Source organism: Gobius niger, assembly GCF_951799975.1.
Source record: "Gobius niger genome assembly, chromosome: 13".
In the NCBI taxonomy this organism is placed as follows: Eukaryota; Metazoa; Chordata; class Actinopteri; order Gobiiformes; family Gobiidae; genus Gobius; species Gobius niger.
The window spans coordinates 4,379,848-4,397,117 of record NC_136864.1 but is presented as its reverse complement, the minus strand read 5'-3'; the positions used below and the strand labels follow the sequence as shown (position 1 = coordinate 4,397,117).

The window sequence follows — 17,270 nt, the reverse complement described above, 5'->3', positions numbered from 1 at the left end:
TCATTTCCTGCGGTCACGTCTACCCCTCAGATACAGAGAGGAGTATCTCACAGGGCTGTGATTTGTAGCTAAAATTACAAGGAGCAATAACATTATTTTTCAGCAGCAGTTACACATGAACAGCCTAAAAATGTTCAGGACAGTTCGGAACAACTTGGACTATTCCCCCCAAACTGACCCCACCCATAGGCGCCAATTTATGCTTTTTCCCAGTCCGTGCCCACTAGTGTTAATTTCGTCGACTAAAATATTTAGTCTTAATTGTAGTCAAAGTGATATTTTTGCAGACTACAATTGATCTAAAACCAAATTAAAAGTTTTTCATGAGACTAAAACTATGATTAAAATGAGACTAAATACAAAATGAAAAGGAGAGACTAAAACTAAACTTATATTGACAGTGTGAAAGAGCCTCAGATCATGTAAATTCTCTGAGCTTCGTTCATGTGGAGCAGCTCCATGAAGCAGAGGAACAAGATTAAATATGATTATAATGAATATTATAAATGCAAAGTTGACTAAATTTACTTGCGATTTTAGTTGACTAAAATGTATATTTTTTGACTAAATCTCGACAAATGTCGTCAAAAAAAAACTAGATTTAAAAACGTCAAAATTAACACTGGTGCCCAGAAAAGAAAAGAAAAAGGGGCAGAATTAAGGCTGGCCGATATGGACCAAAAGCTATATCCCGATATATTTAGGTTGATAAACAATATATATCCCGTTATTTTTCTGCAAAGTGAGAACTGTAAAATGAAACGTTAAGTCAAAGCCAAATGCGAGTAGTTCTGTATGACAAAGCTCTGTAAGGTGAACATTTAAATAAAAATTAAAAATCCTATGAAATTATTTCAACTGTATCGATATATGCGATATGATCTAATTCCATTTCTCACTTAAAAATATATCGACATATCTTAAATATATATATATCGCCCAGTTCTAGTCAGAATCAAGCTCACAATCTCATGTGTGTAAGTCGGCGCTCTCCCTGTAGAGCTAAATGAGCGGCCGCTGTTGTGATTTACAGGTTATATCTACTGAATCATGTTGTAATTAGGGAAAAGCATCTTGTTGTTGATCATTCAAATTCTCCTGGGTGCCCAAAGATGTGGGTGGGTGCTTGAGCCTCGCAGCACCCACAGGATCGGCGCCTATGACCCACCCAGGCCGTCTGTGCTTCTTAACCTTGTATTCTGTTCGCATTTGCATCTGCAGTCAGTTTGAGCGGTTAGTGGTGCAATTATAAAGCATCACAATTCCCTTATCTACCCTGACGCTCGCTTCTGCTGTAACCAGACACAACCTGCTTGGAAACATTCTTCATCAAAAACCAAAATAACAGTGCATTTTTGAATAATACACATCTAATTTAGGTGTCTCATTTGAGTCAACCCAATTGGACCAAATCAAACGTGTGCAACTTTGTCCTGCATTGTAGCACTGTGTTAAAGAAAAACAAAAAGGAAAGCTTAAGATTTGGAGAACCAAGTGCATTTTGTTTTGTCTGAGTTTGAAAATGAGTGCATGATCTTTCACAGACTCAGCCAAAGCTTTGTTTTGCGAAGATACTAGATCATGAAGCTCCTGAGGTCCAAGCAGAGCGTCCTCCTCAGAGCATTATCCTGAAAGAAACAAAAGATTTTCCTGAGGGGCACGAGACAGGACAACCACTTTCCATAGTAACAGATTGCTTTTTTTTCCTCTCCCGTATATTATAAAAACAGCAGAAAATTGGGCTCCTGAACCGTTCTCATGTCTCGCAAAGAGCTTTATTTAGACGGCTGATTTTGTTTTTCAGAAGCTTCTCTTACGCTTGTAAGGACTGGTACAAGAGAGAAGAGAAGCTTCTGAAGACAGAAGAGCAACGTCCTCCACTCTATCAATCCAAACCGGTCGACAATATTGAACCATTGCGAGATGGACAACTGAAAGCCAAAAACAAACATTCATACGGTCTCATTTTGAATGTATAGTGTCTTCTGTGAGGCCACAGTAGTCTACATCTCATTACTGAACCGAAGTTTTCATGAATTATACAGAGACTTAATGTGGATCTGGCCCACAGTAACACAGGCTGGAGACAGTGAGAAAAACAGGATCAGCCTCCTCAATAATAGCATTTGGTCCCTTTCGCAGCTTTTTATTTGACAACAAATGCCATTAAATCGGCTTAGTGGTCAGAAACTGTGTCCCACCTTGCGGATTTATTTGTCCCATGTTATTTCTAAAATCCAGGCTATTGCCCTGCCCTGGCTACTGTAACTTACCCTGAATGTCAGCAGCGTCGCTGGGATGTTGCCTCACATGGAGCACGGAGTCACGTGGTAGTGAATCCTTTCCTCTGTCAGTCGAGAAGTCCCAGCCTGTGGGCAAACCACATCCGTCACCCACATTCGTAAGACCAATTTGAAAATTAAAGTCAAGTTTTTATCTGATCAACTTGTAACCAGAAGGTCAGCACTTCAATCCCTGGTGGCTACAGTTCATAGAGGTGCAGATTTCCAGTCTCTTTTCCATCAGCCTAAAGGTGCGTACAGACCAAAAGCGTCCACGCCTCCAGCTTCCATGTTAACCCTATGTAGAGGTGCTTCAACGCGCTTCGAAATGCAAGCAAAGCTGTCCGCGCGTATTAAGCGTAGCAAACGCGAGCGGATGAGGAAGGACGCGCGGTGAGCGAACAGGGAGGCCGCGCCCACTGCTTCATGCACTCAAGTAATCCAATCTACACGTGCGTTCATTTATGCCTTGTTAACCAATCAGGGATGCTGACTGGGCTCAGGCGTCACCTGTTACCTGCAACAAACCATGCCCGAGTCGGACTCGGTTCCGGACTTTGGCCCGCTTGGAGGAGGGGGGCGGAGCGCGGCTCGGTTGCTCGTGTTTGCGCACACACACGGAAACAAGCGGCTGTTGTATGGGCGGGTGCATTTGTAACGTAAAACAGTGAGAAAAGGCTGTATTTATCAATCAGAGCAGCGGCTGCCTCGCTCTCGTCTCCCCGGCCCCCTACCGCTTCGCTCCCGGGCGGCTCCCCGGACCCCCGGCCACATAGGCCTACCGCTCGTCTCCCTGACCGCTCACCCCGACGCCCTGGCCGCTTCACGCGCGTCTTGGGCTGACTTTACGGGGAGCGGCTGCGCTTCTCCCGCCCTCTCTGCTACTGTACCCGGTTTAGCCGCAGCCTTTTTAGTCGGACAGATAAAACCTGCGGGTGCATTTATCGCTTGTGATTTTGGTGCGCGTTCATGTGAAGTGCTTTGTTGTAACGTAAAGCGTAGACTTCCAGGAGTTCGCCAACATAAAGCTGTTTAACCAGTGGCCGAAGCAGCAATGAATAGCATAAACTGAGCTCATATCTTCTGTTCTCGTAGCCTTTTTTGAAGGCTGTATATGACTCCGAAGAAAGGCTCAGAGCGGCAGGTGCTGCTCCCCCCCCCCGCCTCAGATGAGCGGGACAGAGGGACGCGCACTTCTCTATTTCTCTGCTTTATTAAAATCGACTATTATATTCACCATAGCCCTTTTTGTTAAACTGTAGTAAAATGCAAAGAAAAGTGGAGTGAAGAGATTTGACAGAGCTCATAGTAGACATTATTTCATGCAGCTGTATATATTTTTTTTCTTTCGCATTATGTTGCGCTGCTGCTGCTCACGTGCACTTGTAAACAACTCCTCGTGCTCGGCCACGGCTCGGTTCGTTTGTGTAAGTGTGAGCGCGGGCCGTTCGGGGCATCCAGGCCTTTCATCAAACGAGCTAGAGTGGCAGGTTCAGATGTCAAGTGTGAGTGCGCCTTGCGTGGCCAGACACGCCTCCTATGTATGACGCTTGCAAAACTTCACGCGCCAGCAAACAGGCGTTTGTCGCGAGTGTGAAGTATGTGAAGCGGCGTTGTTTGGCGTCCAACGAGAGGCAGATGGGGTGTGGACGCATGTTTGGTCTGTACGCACCTTAAGGCAGTTGTGGCTAGCTTATGACCTGCTGAGCAGAGTGGGAACGTCTCTCTTGTTTTGTTTGTTGCTTTATTTGTTCTCTGCATTAAACATCTCTCGACGCCGAGAGCCGTAGGGAGCAGTGGGCAGCAGCAGTGCTGCGCCTGATCTCCATGAGCCAGGCTGATGGTCAGAATTACCTGGCTATTGCACATGTTTTAGTGGTAGGGGATACCAGAGTACCCGGAGGAAACCTACGCAAAACACAGAAAGGGCCCGTCCAGGTGGGAATCGAACCCGGGACCTTCGAGCTGTGAAGCACGAGCGCTGACCACTGCGTTACCGTGCCGCCCCTCTCTGCTCTGCAGATCCTGCAGAAGCTACTTTAAAACTCTTTGTCTGATGCCTCTTTATTACTTCATATGAACATTTTAGTCGTGTTTTTGTGACATTACTCACGTCGCAGACGCTCACGTGAGTGAAGTCCACACAGTCAAAGGCCTGAGTCGAGCCTTCAGCAGCTTCAGCCTCCGTCACCAGAGCGACAGTCTAGAGAAAAATTAGACAGATAATATTAACGGTTCCTGGGATTGGATGTTATTCTCTAAAGCAATTCATCTGAGACCATGCTGTATTTTCATAAATAAGGACCATGTGAGCCACAGTCATTAACTGCATCGTTGTCGACCTCACAGCAGCTTAAGCACTGGCTGTGGAGACAACAGATGAGAGATAATATCAGCCACCAATAATTATTGGATTATATTGACGTCATGCCAATAATCTGACAGAGACGAAGATAATCCACTGTAGAGTTGGTTTTCCTAAAAACTTAGTTTTAATGTAGCCATGGACAGAAGAACATGATGCTCCATCAACATGCAGCTAAAGCAAGCATCTTGTTATTGATCATCTAAATGATCAACAACAAAGTGCAACAGACATATTCAGTATTTCTTTTAAAGGCTACAAATGATGCATTACTGAATAAGACCTTTTTAAAAATAGTTTATTGGTTCACCACTACTGATAGATTATTACAGGAAATAATTCTAATAAATAACATACAATGACAATAACATACATACAATTACTTACAGATACTATTTAAACAATGCTTAAAAAACAAAACAAATATCAGTAAATTGGTCAAAAATATAATGGTAGGAAAGAGGAAGAAGACTCAGATGTTTGCTAATCAAAAGCATGCTAATAAATGATAACTAAAGGGTCGATGGAATACACCACACAGTGCTCACATAACGACTGTTGTGCCCATGCAGACAGGGACAAACTAAAGTGACAATCCATCTATGTGAAATCTATTACTCACATGAGCCTCTGCACAGCGACAAAACACAAGAGCAGAACACATTTCAGAGTCACTTCTCCAGGTTAGAGACGGTGCTAGTTTGAGATCATTCTTACCGTTTGCCCGATCACAAACGTGTTCTCACAGCCTTGAGCGATGGGCACCTCCAGTTTCCCGCAGCAGCTCAAAGTGCGGGTGACCTCAGTGAACCCCGGGGCCGGGCCACCTTTCGCCACCAGGAAAAAAGCTGCAGACGCAGAAAAGATCAGAACAATAGCGAAATACAAGGTCGCTGTTGAGCAAAGTAACAGCATGTGTCTGTCCTGGTTCAGACCTGGAGGTGTGAGACTTTCTGGTCGCTGTAAAGCATCTCAAGTCATATTTAGAGTAATGGTTGGTAAACACTTATCTCAATCCAACAATATTCAAACAGTTTTGCAGAAAAATAACATATTAGCCTTAAAAGCTACAGCCAGTGCTGCACAATAACATGCAGACCGTAGGCCTACTTACATGCAACAAAACTAAATAATCTATAAAGAATACATTTGTTTCTTTGACATTTGGGCACTATCTTGGGTTACTTTCATGACATGTTTGAAAATCATCTATTTTTAGAGGCAATATTATTAGTTTGTGATTAATGTCAATCTATGCTCATGGTATTCATTTCAACACCAGATATCAGAACTGGGCACATATTGTACCGAATATATTGCAGCACATTTTGCATCAAAAATATTTATAGATTATTAAGTAAAACAATATATTCACAGATGAGGCTTGTAAATAGTAAAGCGGTCTATTATCATATGAGAAATGAGAATAGGCCTTTTTGTAATTAATTTTAATGGATTTTGTAATTATATGAATGATTGTTTATAAAGGATAAGAAAGGAGCACAAAAACTTCCACTTTGGCTCCATATTTGGCTCAGGCAGCTACTTCCGTGTCACGTGATTTACGCTGAATGAATGGATTCACAGTTTTTAGCATTAGCCGCCCGTCCACTTATTGACTGTCTCCCTGAATGTGCGGCGTTTTCTGACATCTGAGCGAAATTGCACAACAGCCACTTTAAAAGTATTGTGCACTAAATGTGTATCAACAAATGCATAGGTTCATCATCTCTTCACTTTCGGCCTTTAAAAATGGAGCGGACACCAGTGCTAGCATTAAGCGCTAAACTATAGCTAACAACTGACTACATGACAGCTAATGAAGCGGCGCCAAATAAACATCCCTCAAAGTCACGATCCCCCCCCTAAATGGACATCACTTTGCATTCGAGATGTTTGGGTTATTGGTTAAACTTACCAGTCATAACTAGGATGAAGAGCGCCGGGATATGCATGTTAGCAGGTGCTAGCTAACCGATCAAGGAAAACAAAGGGGTAAAAACGTGATCAAAGCGGCCCAAACGAAACGTAGGCGGTCGTCGCAATTTCGCAATTTCGTTTACAGCTCGGGTCAGCAGAATCACGTAAAAAAATATCATGCACAGCAGGCCGACGAAATGAACGGTGCCTCTGAGCTGCACGGTTTGTTTGTGGAAGGAGATTCGACACGCGCATGCGCAGAAGGGCTTGATCCGTAGATTGAATTAATTGTCCAGATGTGGTGGGCGTGGTCCTGATGACATGGTGATGGTGACTTGAGGAAAAGTGTAAACGTTAGGTGTGTTTGAGATGAGCCAGACGGACGCAGTTTTTACAGCCGACTGCAGACGCACGGTGCATGCCGGTTAGATTTCTGTCCGACTTGCTCCAGACGGGCTCTGATGTCACGGGCACGTGGGGCACGGAAAGATCGTGAGACCCCAACGAGAGCAGCCGACTTGATCAGCCGCTGCATCTCTCCAGAGGCAACTGCAGCGGCTCCACGGCCGCGTGCATGACAGGAAAACGCCCACCTGTCTGCGGCTCACGCGCAGGTGATTGGATACGAGTCTGCTGTGATCAGAAACGTGCTCCTCGCCCCCTCCCCTCTCCTGTTTAGATCTGAACAAATAAACTATGACTGAAACTATTAAAGTTATGCATCGCCCCTAAAATCGAGCTCATGTTTGATGCTTTTCAGAACAAACTAATGATTTAAAAGGACGTGTTTTATCTCACAAACTTGAACAAACAAACAAATGGGAAAGTTTTCTCTGATGAAGAATGATGTCTCTGGAGTAAAGGAAACCGAGCAGGAGGTGAATGACTTTTATTTAGGATAAACTTTAAATGAACGCGATATCTGAACGAGACGCTGCGTGATCTGAGGCCGCTCTCGTTGTTCTCTGCATGTGGAGGGTCGGATTGGCTTCAGACTTTTTTTCTCCGCCCCCCGCTGCGCCGGCTACTCTCGCCGATCATCCAGGCGAGCCGCAACAGCATCTTAAACACACCTATTGCTCGGCTTGGATCGTCTCTGCTCTCCTCGTGCACCCGCGTGAACACAGTGATGCTGCTGCCGGTTTTCTTTCCACGTAAGTAAACCACCTGCACTATGACTGTAAACTTTGCACTGCCAATGCTGACGTTTTATTGTCTGTTTTAATTTACATTTTTATTTTTTATACATTTTGCTCCTTTTTTATTCATTGTATATAAGATAACTCTAATTGTTTGCACATTTCCTGTCTATCTTGCACACCCTGAGCTGATGTAACAAGAGAATCTCTCATTTTAACTGGGCAAAGTGTGTTTTCCTCCTTGTTATGGGGGAAAAAGTTGTTTGGTCCAGTGTTGATTTCGTTAAATAAAATACTATTTTTGTCTGACTAAAATTGGACTAAAACTAAATTCAGTCAATTTTATGAGACTAGAACAATGACTAAAATGCCCAGATTTGAGCTTCAGAGCCAGGACACAGTATTTATCTACAGACTGAATGAGATCTTACGATCAGACTGGACCAACAGGTCAGAGGAGTCCTAAGTCGTCAAGATGCAAGATACAGCAGATACACAAGACGCCATGGACGAGGACATCTCCATAGATTCATTAGATGACTGGTTATCCAGGAGGAGCAAATGAGGTCATCTGGAAGGAACAAAATAAGTAATGCTCGCATAGGTCACTGTGTGTAATGGTCAAACATCCATAAAGCATATGTGTCATAAGATAAGATAAGATAAGATAAGATAAGATAAGATAAGATAAGATAAGATAAGATAAGATAAGATAAGATAAGATAAGATAAGATAAGATAAGATAAGATAAGATAAGATAAGATAAGATAAGATAAGATAAGATAAGATAAGATAATCCTTATCTTATGATGAGAGGAACAGACAGTAAATGGTCCAGATTTCTATAACATCCTCCTTCCTATGATGGATTGCTTAAAAACTATATTGCAAATATTTAGATGATTTCTTAGATTGATTTCTTTGGATGGTCTTCCAATGCCACTTCATGGGAGGGATACAGTTTTGAAACAAATCTCCGACTGTAATTTTCTCATGGCTGAGAGTTACTTCTACTGACCAAAATCAGCTGAACTGGTGCTTTCGAATATTATCACCACAGTTTTTGTTTCATGTGAATTGTCCGAGTAAAGACAGAGATATAAGATTTTGACAGTTGCCATTGTGGATTCTAACCTGCCCTTCATGAACACAAGCGGTTATATATTTATTTATATTAGGAGCCTTTGTGTAAAGCACTTTTCGTGTGTGTTGTGCTTTTTCCAGTCGTCGGCCATTTTTGGATCACTGCAGCCACTGAGGAGATGTTGGCTGTAACAGCTTTGGAGAATGTTAATGTTTCATTGAAGTGCACAGCACAAATGAAACCTGGAGTCGACTATAGGGCCGTCCACTGGTATAAGGTACGTAAACAACACTTTCCAAACAATGGAGATAAGAAAAGGTTGCTGAGCTGAGCGACCGGAACCTATAGTTAATAAAGTCAGGCTTCAACAGATATAAATATTTGAATCTGGTGGGAGCCGTCCATGTTATGACACACATGAGACACGTTAAGACACAGGATTGTAGCATCTTTTCTCCTGCATTTCATTTCATTCATTTACCTGTACACATTCACAGAAGGCAACACGATGGGTGAAGTGTCTTGCCCATGGACACAACAAAAGTATACAGGCTCCCACTGATACAAGTGGCTGCTCGTTTAGTCCTCATTGTCCTGCTGGACCCTCGAAAACGAGATGGCACATCATTAACAAACTGTACCTAGTAAAATGTGTGTGTTTCAGGAGGGAGTGGCCCCTCGTCTCACCGGCCTGGTGTGCACAGCTCTCCCTAATGGAAAGCTGAAGTGGTACGTGGGGGCAGATCCCCGTGTCTCTCTGGAGTACTCCACCCTCAGCCTGCTGCTGCCCCCAGTGACCTGCGGGGTCTACCAGTGCTTCATGGTCGCGCCTGTGGGAGAGCAGAACCTGGAGGGCAGAGTCAGACTCCTTGTCAGGGGTAAGAACCTAACATCATGAACTTATTTTATACATCTATATGATCTACTGTAGAATTCTTGTCAGAAAAATAGTAATGAGATATTTGTACAAAATCGTATTGTATATTGTACATACAGTACGGTATAATTACAGTTATGAAGCTTAAGTGGTCTGATGAATTGAAAAAAACATGAAAAAAATGTTTGGAATATAACTGACCTTATATCACATGCATAATCGCATTTGAGGGACTATTTTCTAGCAGATCACTCCGCTGCTGCGTAGCTTATACAACCACAAAGCTGATGCTGCTCAAATATATGTTTTTTTCAATGCAAAATGGTAAAAATTACTCTATCGACACAGACATTTATATGGTTAGTCTGGTGTTATAAGTGATTTGCCTCAGGTGCTCTGTGGAGCGGGTCAGACTGGTTTTAATGCAGGCTAGCTGATACCATAGACATGTGCTAGCCTTGCAATAGCCTAGCGCCACGAAACTCTTCAAATATAAGAACTGCATGAATTACAAAAAAAATATCTCCAGAAATCAGCAACACTCCGCATTCGCGCCGGAATCGCGCTACTTTTCGTAGCAGTGTGCCTGCAGCCTAGCAAGCGTCTCTCCTACAGCGCGGCTCAAACGAAAACATGGCTCTTTAAAACGGTGTAAACTGAGTGAACAGGAGCTGATCATGGGATGGACTGACAGGTTTTCTACACCGAAGCACAGGGACAGTGTGCAGCGTGTTTTTGGACTTTTGTTCGGATTATCCCACGCAGAAGCAGCGCTCTTCGCGCACCGCGGCAGATGACCACATGTTTCCCTGTCGTCTTCATCGTTACAAAGGGCTTGACCAGCGACTGTCAGGTAAGAAACACCAGTTCAGTTGTGGATGTTTGAAAAGCGGATGATGAAGCTGATGGTGGTGAGTTTTGGATAAGTGTCCTGCACCTGCAGCGCGCGTGTTTAACCGGTCAGCGCTAAACCTCGCTCTCTGGGCTCTAACTTAACTAAATAACAACTGAATCATGAATCTGACAGGTGCATTTTCTTCCTTTCTCCCCCGACTTCATTCGTCTTTGTGTGAAAAGTACAAGCGCAGAGATGCTCTTTGTGAAGTTAACAGGCAAAAGAGAGGCTGAACATGTGGATGAGCGCGCCATCTCCGATGAGCTTCTTTCACTTTTATCATAAAGCTGGAGGTCTGGACAGAACAGCGGCTCAGGGGTTTGGTCAGCGCTTGTCCCTCAGCTGAGGAGCAGTGGCTGAGCAGGAGTTACTCATGTTGTTTGAGATGAGCTGGTCTCACATGTAACTCTCTTACTCTGAATCAGGCCTTTGGTCTGGTTTATGGGATTTAGTCCTGCCTTAGCCCTGATATATCATGCTTTGCCCTGGTTTAATCCTGGTTTAGTTCTGAGTAGTCCTAGTTTATTATTAGGCTCTTTATTATTCTGTATGAATATGTTATTGCAATTTTTCTAAAGCCTAAAATGCTGGAATATAAAACAACTATTGTGTTTAGGTCCAATTCTATTCTATTCAAGCATTGATGATGATGAAATTATCATTTACTTATCCCAAAAATATGAATACGTTTGGTGGCAGTGGTCAGCTCACCGACTGACCGGCCCAGTGGCCAATGACCGCCGACAAATCTGGCCCAGTGACAAAAGTAATTGAAGAGCCCTGATCTAGCCCCTTTAAGGCAAGGCAACTTCATTGATACCGCGCATTTCGTACACAAGGCAACTCAATGCGCCTTAAATGAGTCTTCAAATAAAACACATGCAAGTTAAAGGGATATTTCAGGATTTTTGACATAGGGCCTCATTTCCTAGTTATCCAGAGTGTTGCTGATTTCTGGAGATATTTTTTTTCTTAATTCATGCAGTTCTTATATTTGATGAGTTTAGTGGTGCTAGGCTAGTGCTAGGCTAGTGCTAGGCTAGTGCTAGGCTAGTGCATGTCTATGGTAACTAGTAGCCTGCACCAAAAACCTCTTCTAAATCATGGGGTCGTCCTCCAAACATTGCCATATCTGATTTGTGGAGAGCTCCTTTTACTGTAATGCCTTCGTGGCCACTGCTCGGGAGATTTGACGAAATCCAAGGACTTTCTTTTTCAGGGTCCACACTCTCTAACTCTGCTGTCCTTCCCCAGGCTGTCCCACAGTCACAGACCCCCCTGTGATCCCAGAGAGGAAAGAGTACAGGATCGCAAAGCTGACCTCCCTGCTTGATTCAGAAAGCTTTGTAGCAGTAATTATTGGAGCTATGCCTCTGATCATCGTGGCTCTTGTCTGGCTCATTTGCGTAGTTTGTAGATCAGATCAGAGGAAACCTATGGTAAGAAACAAATATATATATAACTTTCCCCGCATTCCCCTGTTTGATGCAGATCTTAACCTCTCAACCCCCTACCTGAACCAAGCACATTTTCTCCATTTTTGTTGCCTTTTCATCCTTGTTACTTTGACGCTTTTTTCCAGAAGCTTTTAGATTTGGGTAAAGCCAAACTGGAGAAAATGTGCTTGGTTCATGTGGGTGTTAAGACGTTAAAGGGATATTTCAGGATTTTTGACATAGGTTCTCATTTCCTAGTTCCTCAGTTCCTAGTGTTGCTGATACCTGGAGATATTTTTTTTGTAATTCATGCAGTTCTTATTTTTGAAGAGTTTCGTGGCGCTAGGCTAGTGCAAGACTAGCGCATTCCTATGGTATCAGCTAGCCTGTATTAAAAACAGTCTGACCCGCTCCACAGTGCACCTGAGGCAAATCACTTATAACACCAGACTAACCATATAAATGTCTGTGTCGATAGAGTCATTTTTGGAATATAACTGACCTTGCATCACATGAATGATCTCATTTTGAGGGACTATTTTCCAGCAGATCACTCCGTCGCTGCGGAGCTTATACAACCACAAAGCTGATGCTGCTCAAATATAAGTTATTTTAAATGCAAAATGGTTAAAATTACTCTATGGACACAGACATTTATATGGTTAGTCTGGTGTTATAAGTGATTTGCCTCAGGTGCTCTGTGGAAACTCTTCAAATATAAGAACTGCATGAAAAAAAATATCTCCAGAAAGTGGAGTGATCTGCTCGGTTCCCGGATCTAGTTTGTTTACCTGCAGCAGCATTACTACACGTGGAATTCACAAAGGAGCTTTCTACAAATCAGATATGGCAACGTTTGGAGGACTGCCTTATGATTTTGAAGAGGTTTTTAATGCAGGCTACTAGTTACCATGGACATGCGCTAGCCTAGCACTAGCCTAGCATCATTAAACTCTTCAAAAACAAGGACTGCAAGAATTAAAACTATATGTATCTCCAGAAATCAGCAACACTCTGGATAACTAGGAAATGAGGCCATATGTCAAAAATCCTGAAATATCCCTTTAAAGTTGGATTAAATTTAGTTATGGTATACAGGTATTATGTCTTTTTTTGTTTTTTGTTTTCCTTCCTGTCTGGTGCAGCCATCCATTGAGATTTACTACCCTCCAACTGCCCCCATCAACCAGGTGGTGCATTCACTAACGTGGCGGTGTGGGGATTTACAGTAGAGATGTGTGTTGTATTATTGTGTAACTGTCTCACTCCTCCACAGAAAAGCATGACGACGTGTGAAGAAATCAAAACCGGAGACAGAGCTGCAATTCCTGAAATCTCTGAAAGAATTACTCTGGAAAGGATTTTCATGGTCCCTCGGAAATCAGTGTAGCCCAATTTCACAATTTAATGATTTCTCTTTTTTTATCAGGTTACGGTGCCTTTATTGTCATTATACATCAGTATAGCAAAAACTGACCTATCCATCGATGCCGCTGAGGCAGTGGGAAGTTGCCAGGTTAATGATCAGAATCACCTGCCTGGAGGATTCACCTATTGTGCATGTTTTTGGTTGATGGGGGAAACCAGAGCCCCCGGAGGAAACCCATCCAGATTAACAAGCCTCCGTGGGACGGGGCGGAAGTTATGAATCGAGCACATTTACTCCAGTTTGGCTTTACCCAAATATGAAAGCAAAAAAGTAGCAAAAGAGCGACAGAAATGCGCCGGAAAAGCAACAATAACGCAATAAAAAAGCGACAAAAACAGACGAGTAAAGAGTGTGAAAAAGCAACAAAAAGCATGACAAAAAGCGATTAAAAAAGACGAGAACACAACAAAAACACTTCCAAAATGTGACAAAAACGCGGCAAAAGAGGAACAAAAATGTGCCGGAAAAGCAACAAATAAGTCAACAAAAGAGCGACGAAAAAGTGACATCAGTTTTGTAGGTCTTAGCTTTCAAATGAGACGTTACTCTGGCCTGTAGATACAGACGGCATCTCATCATGTTAGCATTCTACCTTATTTACTGTATGTATTTATGGGCTGTTGAACCACTTTGCTTCTCTCCATGTCTTTGTATCTTTATTTAGTAGAAAACTATATTCACAATTCAGCATTTGTTAAAGTAGTTTTTGAAAAATGAGAGAAAGTTTACAGTCTACAATTGTTTTCCCCCAATTTATTTCTAAATAAAGATAAACTTGATACTTCATGTTAACATCGGGCTAATGCTAACGGTTAGCTAGCGCTACCTACAACTGCCGTTTTTTCACGTCTACAGAACAATCTGCTGTGAGAAAATATCCATATGGGTCCGATTTACACTTGACTTTATTTTTGTGTGATAAATAAGTTCACATTCCACCAGAAAATGGCTAAAAAGATATTCTATTTCACCCCTTGGCGAAGCCACGCCCCCTTCTATGACGAGAAACTCCAGTCGAGACGCGTTTAGATTTGGGTAAAGCTGAACTGGAGAAAATGTGCTCTTAGCTGAACCATTTTGTGGCCAGATGGCTCAAAGGAGTGGTTTGCTTGTTGGACCTGTGTTGCATGGCTACGCGGTGATTACATCAGGGAGAATCCACTCTAACAAAGATAACAATCCCAGAAGCAGAAACAATTATAACTTGATTATACTTAACCAAGCGCTGACCGGCTGTGTTTGTTTGTTTGTTTGTTTTCGATAATGAGGTAAACCGGAGCAGACACAGGGAGAACATGCAAAGTTAAAGGGACTGTACGGAGTTTAAAAATGTTACAATTCAGTATTTTCCTCCCCCTACATGTTCCAGCCATGTCCTAATGTGTAGAATGAGCTCAGACCTGTTCACCACAACTGCCTCTAAAATCCTGTACTGTCACTCAAAAAGGTGTTACTTCGGGTCCGAAGTGCCGTCATGTACTAGTTTAAAGGGATATTTCATGATTTTTTACATTGTTTTAATGCAGGCTACTTGTTACCATAGACATACACTAGCCTAGCACTAGCCTAGCACCACTAAACTCTTCAAACATAAGGACTGCATGAATTAAAACTATATATACAGTATATATCTCCAGAAATCAGCAACACTCTGGATAACTAGGAAATGAGGCCCTATGTCAAAAATCCTGAAATATCCCTTTAATATTGAGCCTGCAGTTACGCGTAAGACCTGAGGTGGCAGTAGTGAGCATAAAATGACCAACTTGCATCTAGTCCCTTCAACACTCATTTTCACTCTCAGGTTTTGAACACCACACACATTTATCAAAGCCACCTGGTGTTTAGGAAATGTTTGTTGTTTTATTTATTATTTTATGGATTTTATATGCTTTTATTTAATTTTACTATTTCTGTTGATTGCACATTTCCCTGACAATCTGCACCTGAACGTTTCTTGAAAAGCTGCTGTATCAAGTGAATTGTGAGATCAATAAAGTCTTGTCGTATCTTTGTGCCATACGAATCATCTCGGGCTCTGAGGGGGCTCCTGGTGGTTCCAGAGTCGGGACTAAACACGGTGAGGCTGTGTTTCAGTTTTACGCACCTAAAATCTGGAACAGTCGTCATGAGGATGTGAGACAGGCCTCGACTCTGACAATTACCCGTGCCTTTGACACTGAATGTATTTTATCTGCATTCATTTATTTATATATTGATGTATGGAGTGATTTGATCTGTTTTCGTGTAACTTTATGCAACTGTGAAGCACTTTGAATTACCTTGTGTATGAACTGTGCTCTTCAAATAAAATGGCCTCACCTAGCTACTGTATAGTGCATTGTCATCGCTTGTTTGTTGACTTAAAGAAGTACTAAGTAACTCATGCCCCTAGAGGCCATAAGCGCAATTGCAGGTGTCGTATTAATTGTCCGTGAGATTAAATACTACGCTGACAGAAAAGGCAAAGAGAGAGAGGGATATTGTACATCCAATTACACAACGGAAATAATTTTCACTCAAACTTAGCTGTAAATACTGTTTAAAGTGGCGCTAGCTTTGCTTGTTAGCATGTTAGCGTCTTCGTGATTCTATTAGTGTGTATTGGTGACTCCGGTCCGGTGGCAGTCAAGATGCAAACATGGTTTTCTGGCCAGAGACACCAGGGGGAGATGAAAGACCCTCCAATCACCCCATAAACACTTGTATTACCCCCACAGGGACTACGGAAAGGATTTATTAAGGTAAACACGTTACTTAGTATTACTTTAAAGGGACTATACAGAGTTTAAAAGTATTTTCCTCCACCTACATGTTCCAGCCATGTCCTAATGTGTAGAATGAGCTCAGAGCAATTCACAACTGCCTCTAAAATCCTGCACTGTCACTCAAAAAGGTTACTTTGGGTCGTAATTGCCATCATGCACAAGCTTAATATAGAAGCTGCAGTTACGCATAAGACCTGAGGTGGCAGTAGTGAGTATAAAATGGCCAACTTACATCTAGCTCCTTTAATGGTATATTTTTTAAGTGGTGACAGACCTATGGCTAAATGTAACACAGCAGGACAGGCTTTTGTATAAAAATGAAAGTAAAACAAAGAATTTGTCTTAATTGTTTATTAGAAATGTGGAAAAAGCTAATCAAAAATGTACAACATGATTTAAGGCAGCATTAACATCCATCTTTACATGCATATGGGATCCATTTAGGCGTTGCTCATTAGGACTTTGTAAACCCCCGACCCAATCCACCAATAGCTTATTGCTGTGAACAAAACTTTCTATCCATATATTTTTTATTATTATTTGTTTTAAAGCTGATTAAACTTTATTTGTAAATAAAGTGCTCTACTGTAAGGAACATTTGTCCCGGTTAAAGCTGTAATACCTAGTTGGAGGATTATGTTTTCGATTGAGAAAACTACTGTATATCGTTTGATTTTCACCAATGGAAGGTTTTGAAGTTGGACATCTTTGACTTACTGCTATCGGTGGATTACCTCTCAAAGCGCTCGAGTTTCAATTCATAATTGGTTGAAGCAGAAAAGAGCATCGTTCACAGCCAACTAAAGTCCAAAGGCCCTTTATTTGCTCTTCACCATACACTGTGCATGGTTTGGAGCACAAACTTAAAAATGTAACACAATAATATACTTCACAGATACAGTGGTAGGAATTCCCTTGAAGAAGCACCGACATTACAGATTCTTTTTGTGCTTATAGATTGAAACAGGAGCACCAATCCCTACCAGCTGCATGAAAGTCTGAGCTGCCTACGAGACCCAGCCCCGGATAAAGCAGAAGCAAACGGATGGATGGATAACTACAATAATGCTTTGGC

The 17,270-nt window shown here is 42.3% G+C and overlaps 2 protein-coding genes across 3 annotated transcripts; one reads left to right on the top strand and one right to left on the bottom strand.

Moving 5' to 3' along the window:
• Positions 1–1,596: 1,596 nt before the first annotated feature.
• LOC306972584 (uncharacterized protein) lies at positions 1,597–6,782 on the bottom strand. Of its 2 annotated transcripts, XM_079569247.1 has the most exons (5): positions 6,566–6,782; positions 5,365–5,495; positions 4,396–4,485; positions 2,274–2,369; positions 1,597–1,628 (listed from the first exon to the last, which is right to left on the bottom strand). In XM_079569247.1, exons 1-4 carry the CDS (start codon positions 6,600–6,602, stop codon positions 2,307–2,309), a joined length of 321 nt encoding a protein of 106 aa, XP_079425373.1. In that variant the 5' UTR covers positions 6,603–6,782; the 3' UTR covers positions 1,597–1,628; positions 2,274–2,306. The 2 variants fall into 2 exon arrangements, with proteins under 2 accessions (XP_079425373.1, XP_079425372.1); XM_079569246.1 differs by lacking the exon at positions 1,597–1,628 and having other exon boundaries at positions 2,093–2,369.
• Positions 6,783–7,632: 850 nt separating this feature from the next.
• Positions 7,633–13,413, top strand: LOC306973084 (uncharacterized protein). Its single transcript, XM_079569899.1, has 6 exons — positions 7,633–7,721; positions 8,931–9,067; positions 9,455–9,668; positions 11,817–12,001; positions 13,144–13,188; positions 13,275–13,413. The coding sequence occupies exons 1-6, from the start codon at positions 7,697–7,699 to the stop codon at positions 13,386–13,388; spliced, it is 720 nt and encodes a 239-aa protein (XP_079426025.1). The 5' UTR covers positions 7,633–7,696; the 3' UTR covers positions 13,389–13,413.
• Positions 13,414–17,270: the final 3,857 nt, after the last annotated feature.

What these genes read in the sequence shown, in the direction of transcription:
- LOC306972584 (XM_079569247.1), bottom strand. Translation starts at nt 6,602, where the DNA reads ATGCATATCCCGGCGCTCTTCATCCTAGTTATGACTG. An exon ending in CGTTTGTGATCGGGCAAACG is followed by an intron (nt 4,486 to 5,364) that starts GTAAGAATGATC and finishes ATTTTTCTCTAG; the next exon opens with ACTGTCGCTCTGGTGACGGA. An exon ending in CTCACGTGAGCGTCTGCGAC is followed by an intron (nt 2,370 to 4,395) that starts GTGAGTAATGTC and finishes GTTTGCCCACAG; the next exon opens with GCTGGGACTTCTCGACTGAC.
- LOC306973084 (XM_079569899.1), top strand. Translation starts at nt 7,697, where the DNA reads ATGCTGCTGCCGGTTTTCTTTCCAC. An exon ending in GCTGCCGGTTTTCTTTCCAC is followed by an intron (nt 7,722 to 8,930) that starts GTAAGTAAACCA and finishes TGCTTTTTCCAG; the next exon opens with TCGTCGGCCATTTTTGGATC. An exon ending in GGGCCGTCCACTGGTATAAG is followed by an intron (nt 9,068 to 9,454) that starts GTACGTAAACAA and finishes TGTGTGTTTCAG; the next exon opens with GAGGGAGTGGCCCCTCGTCT.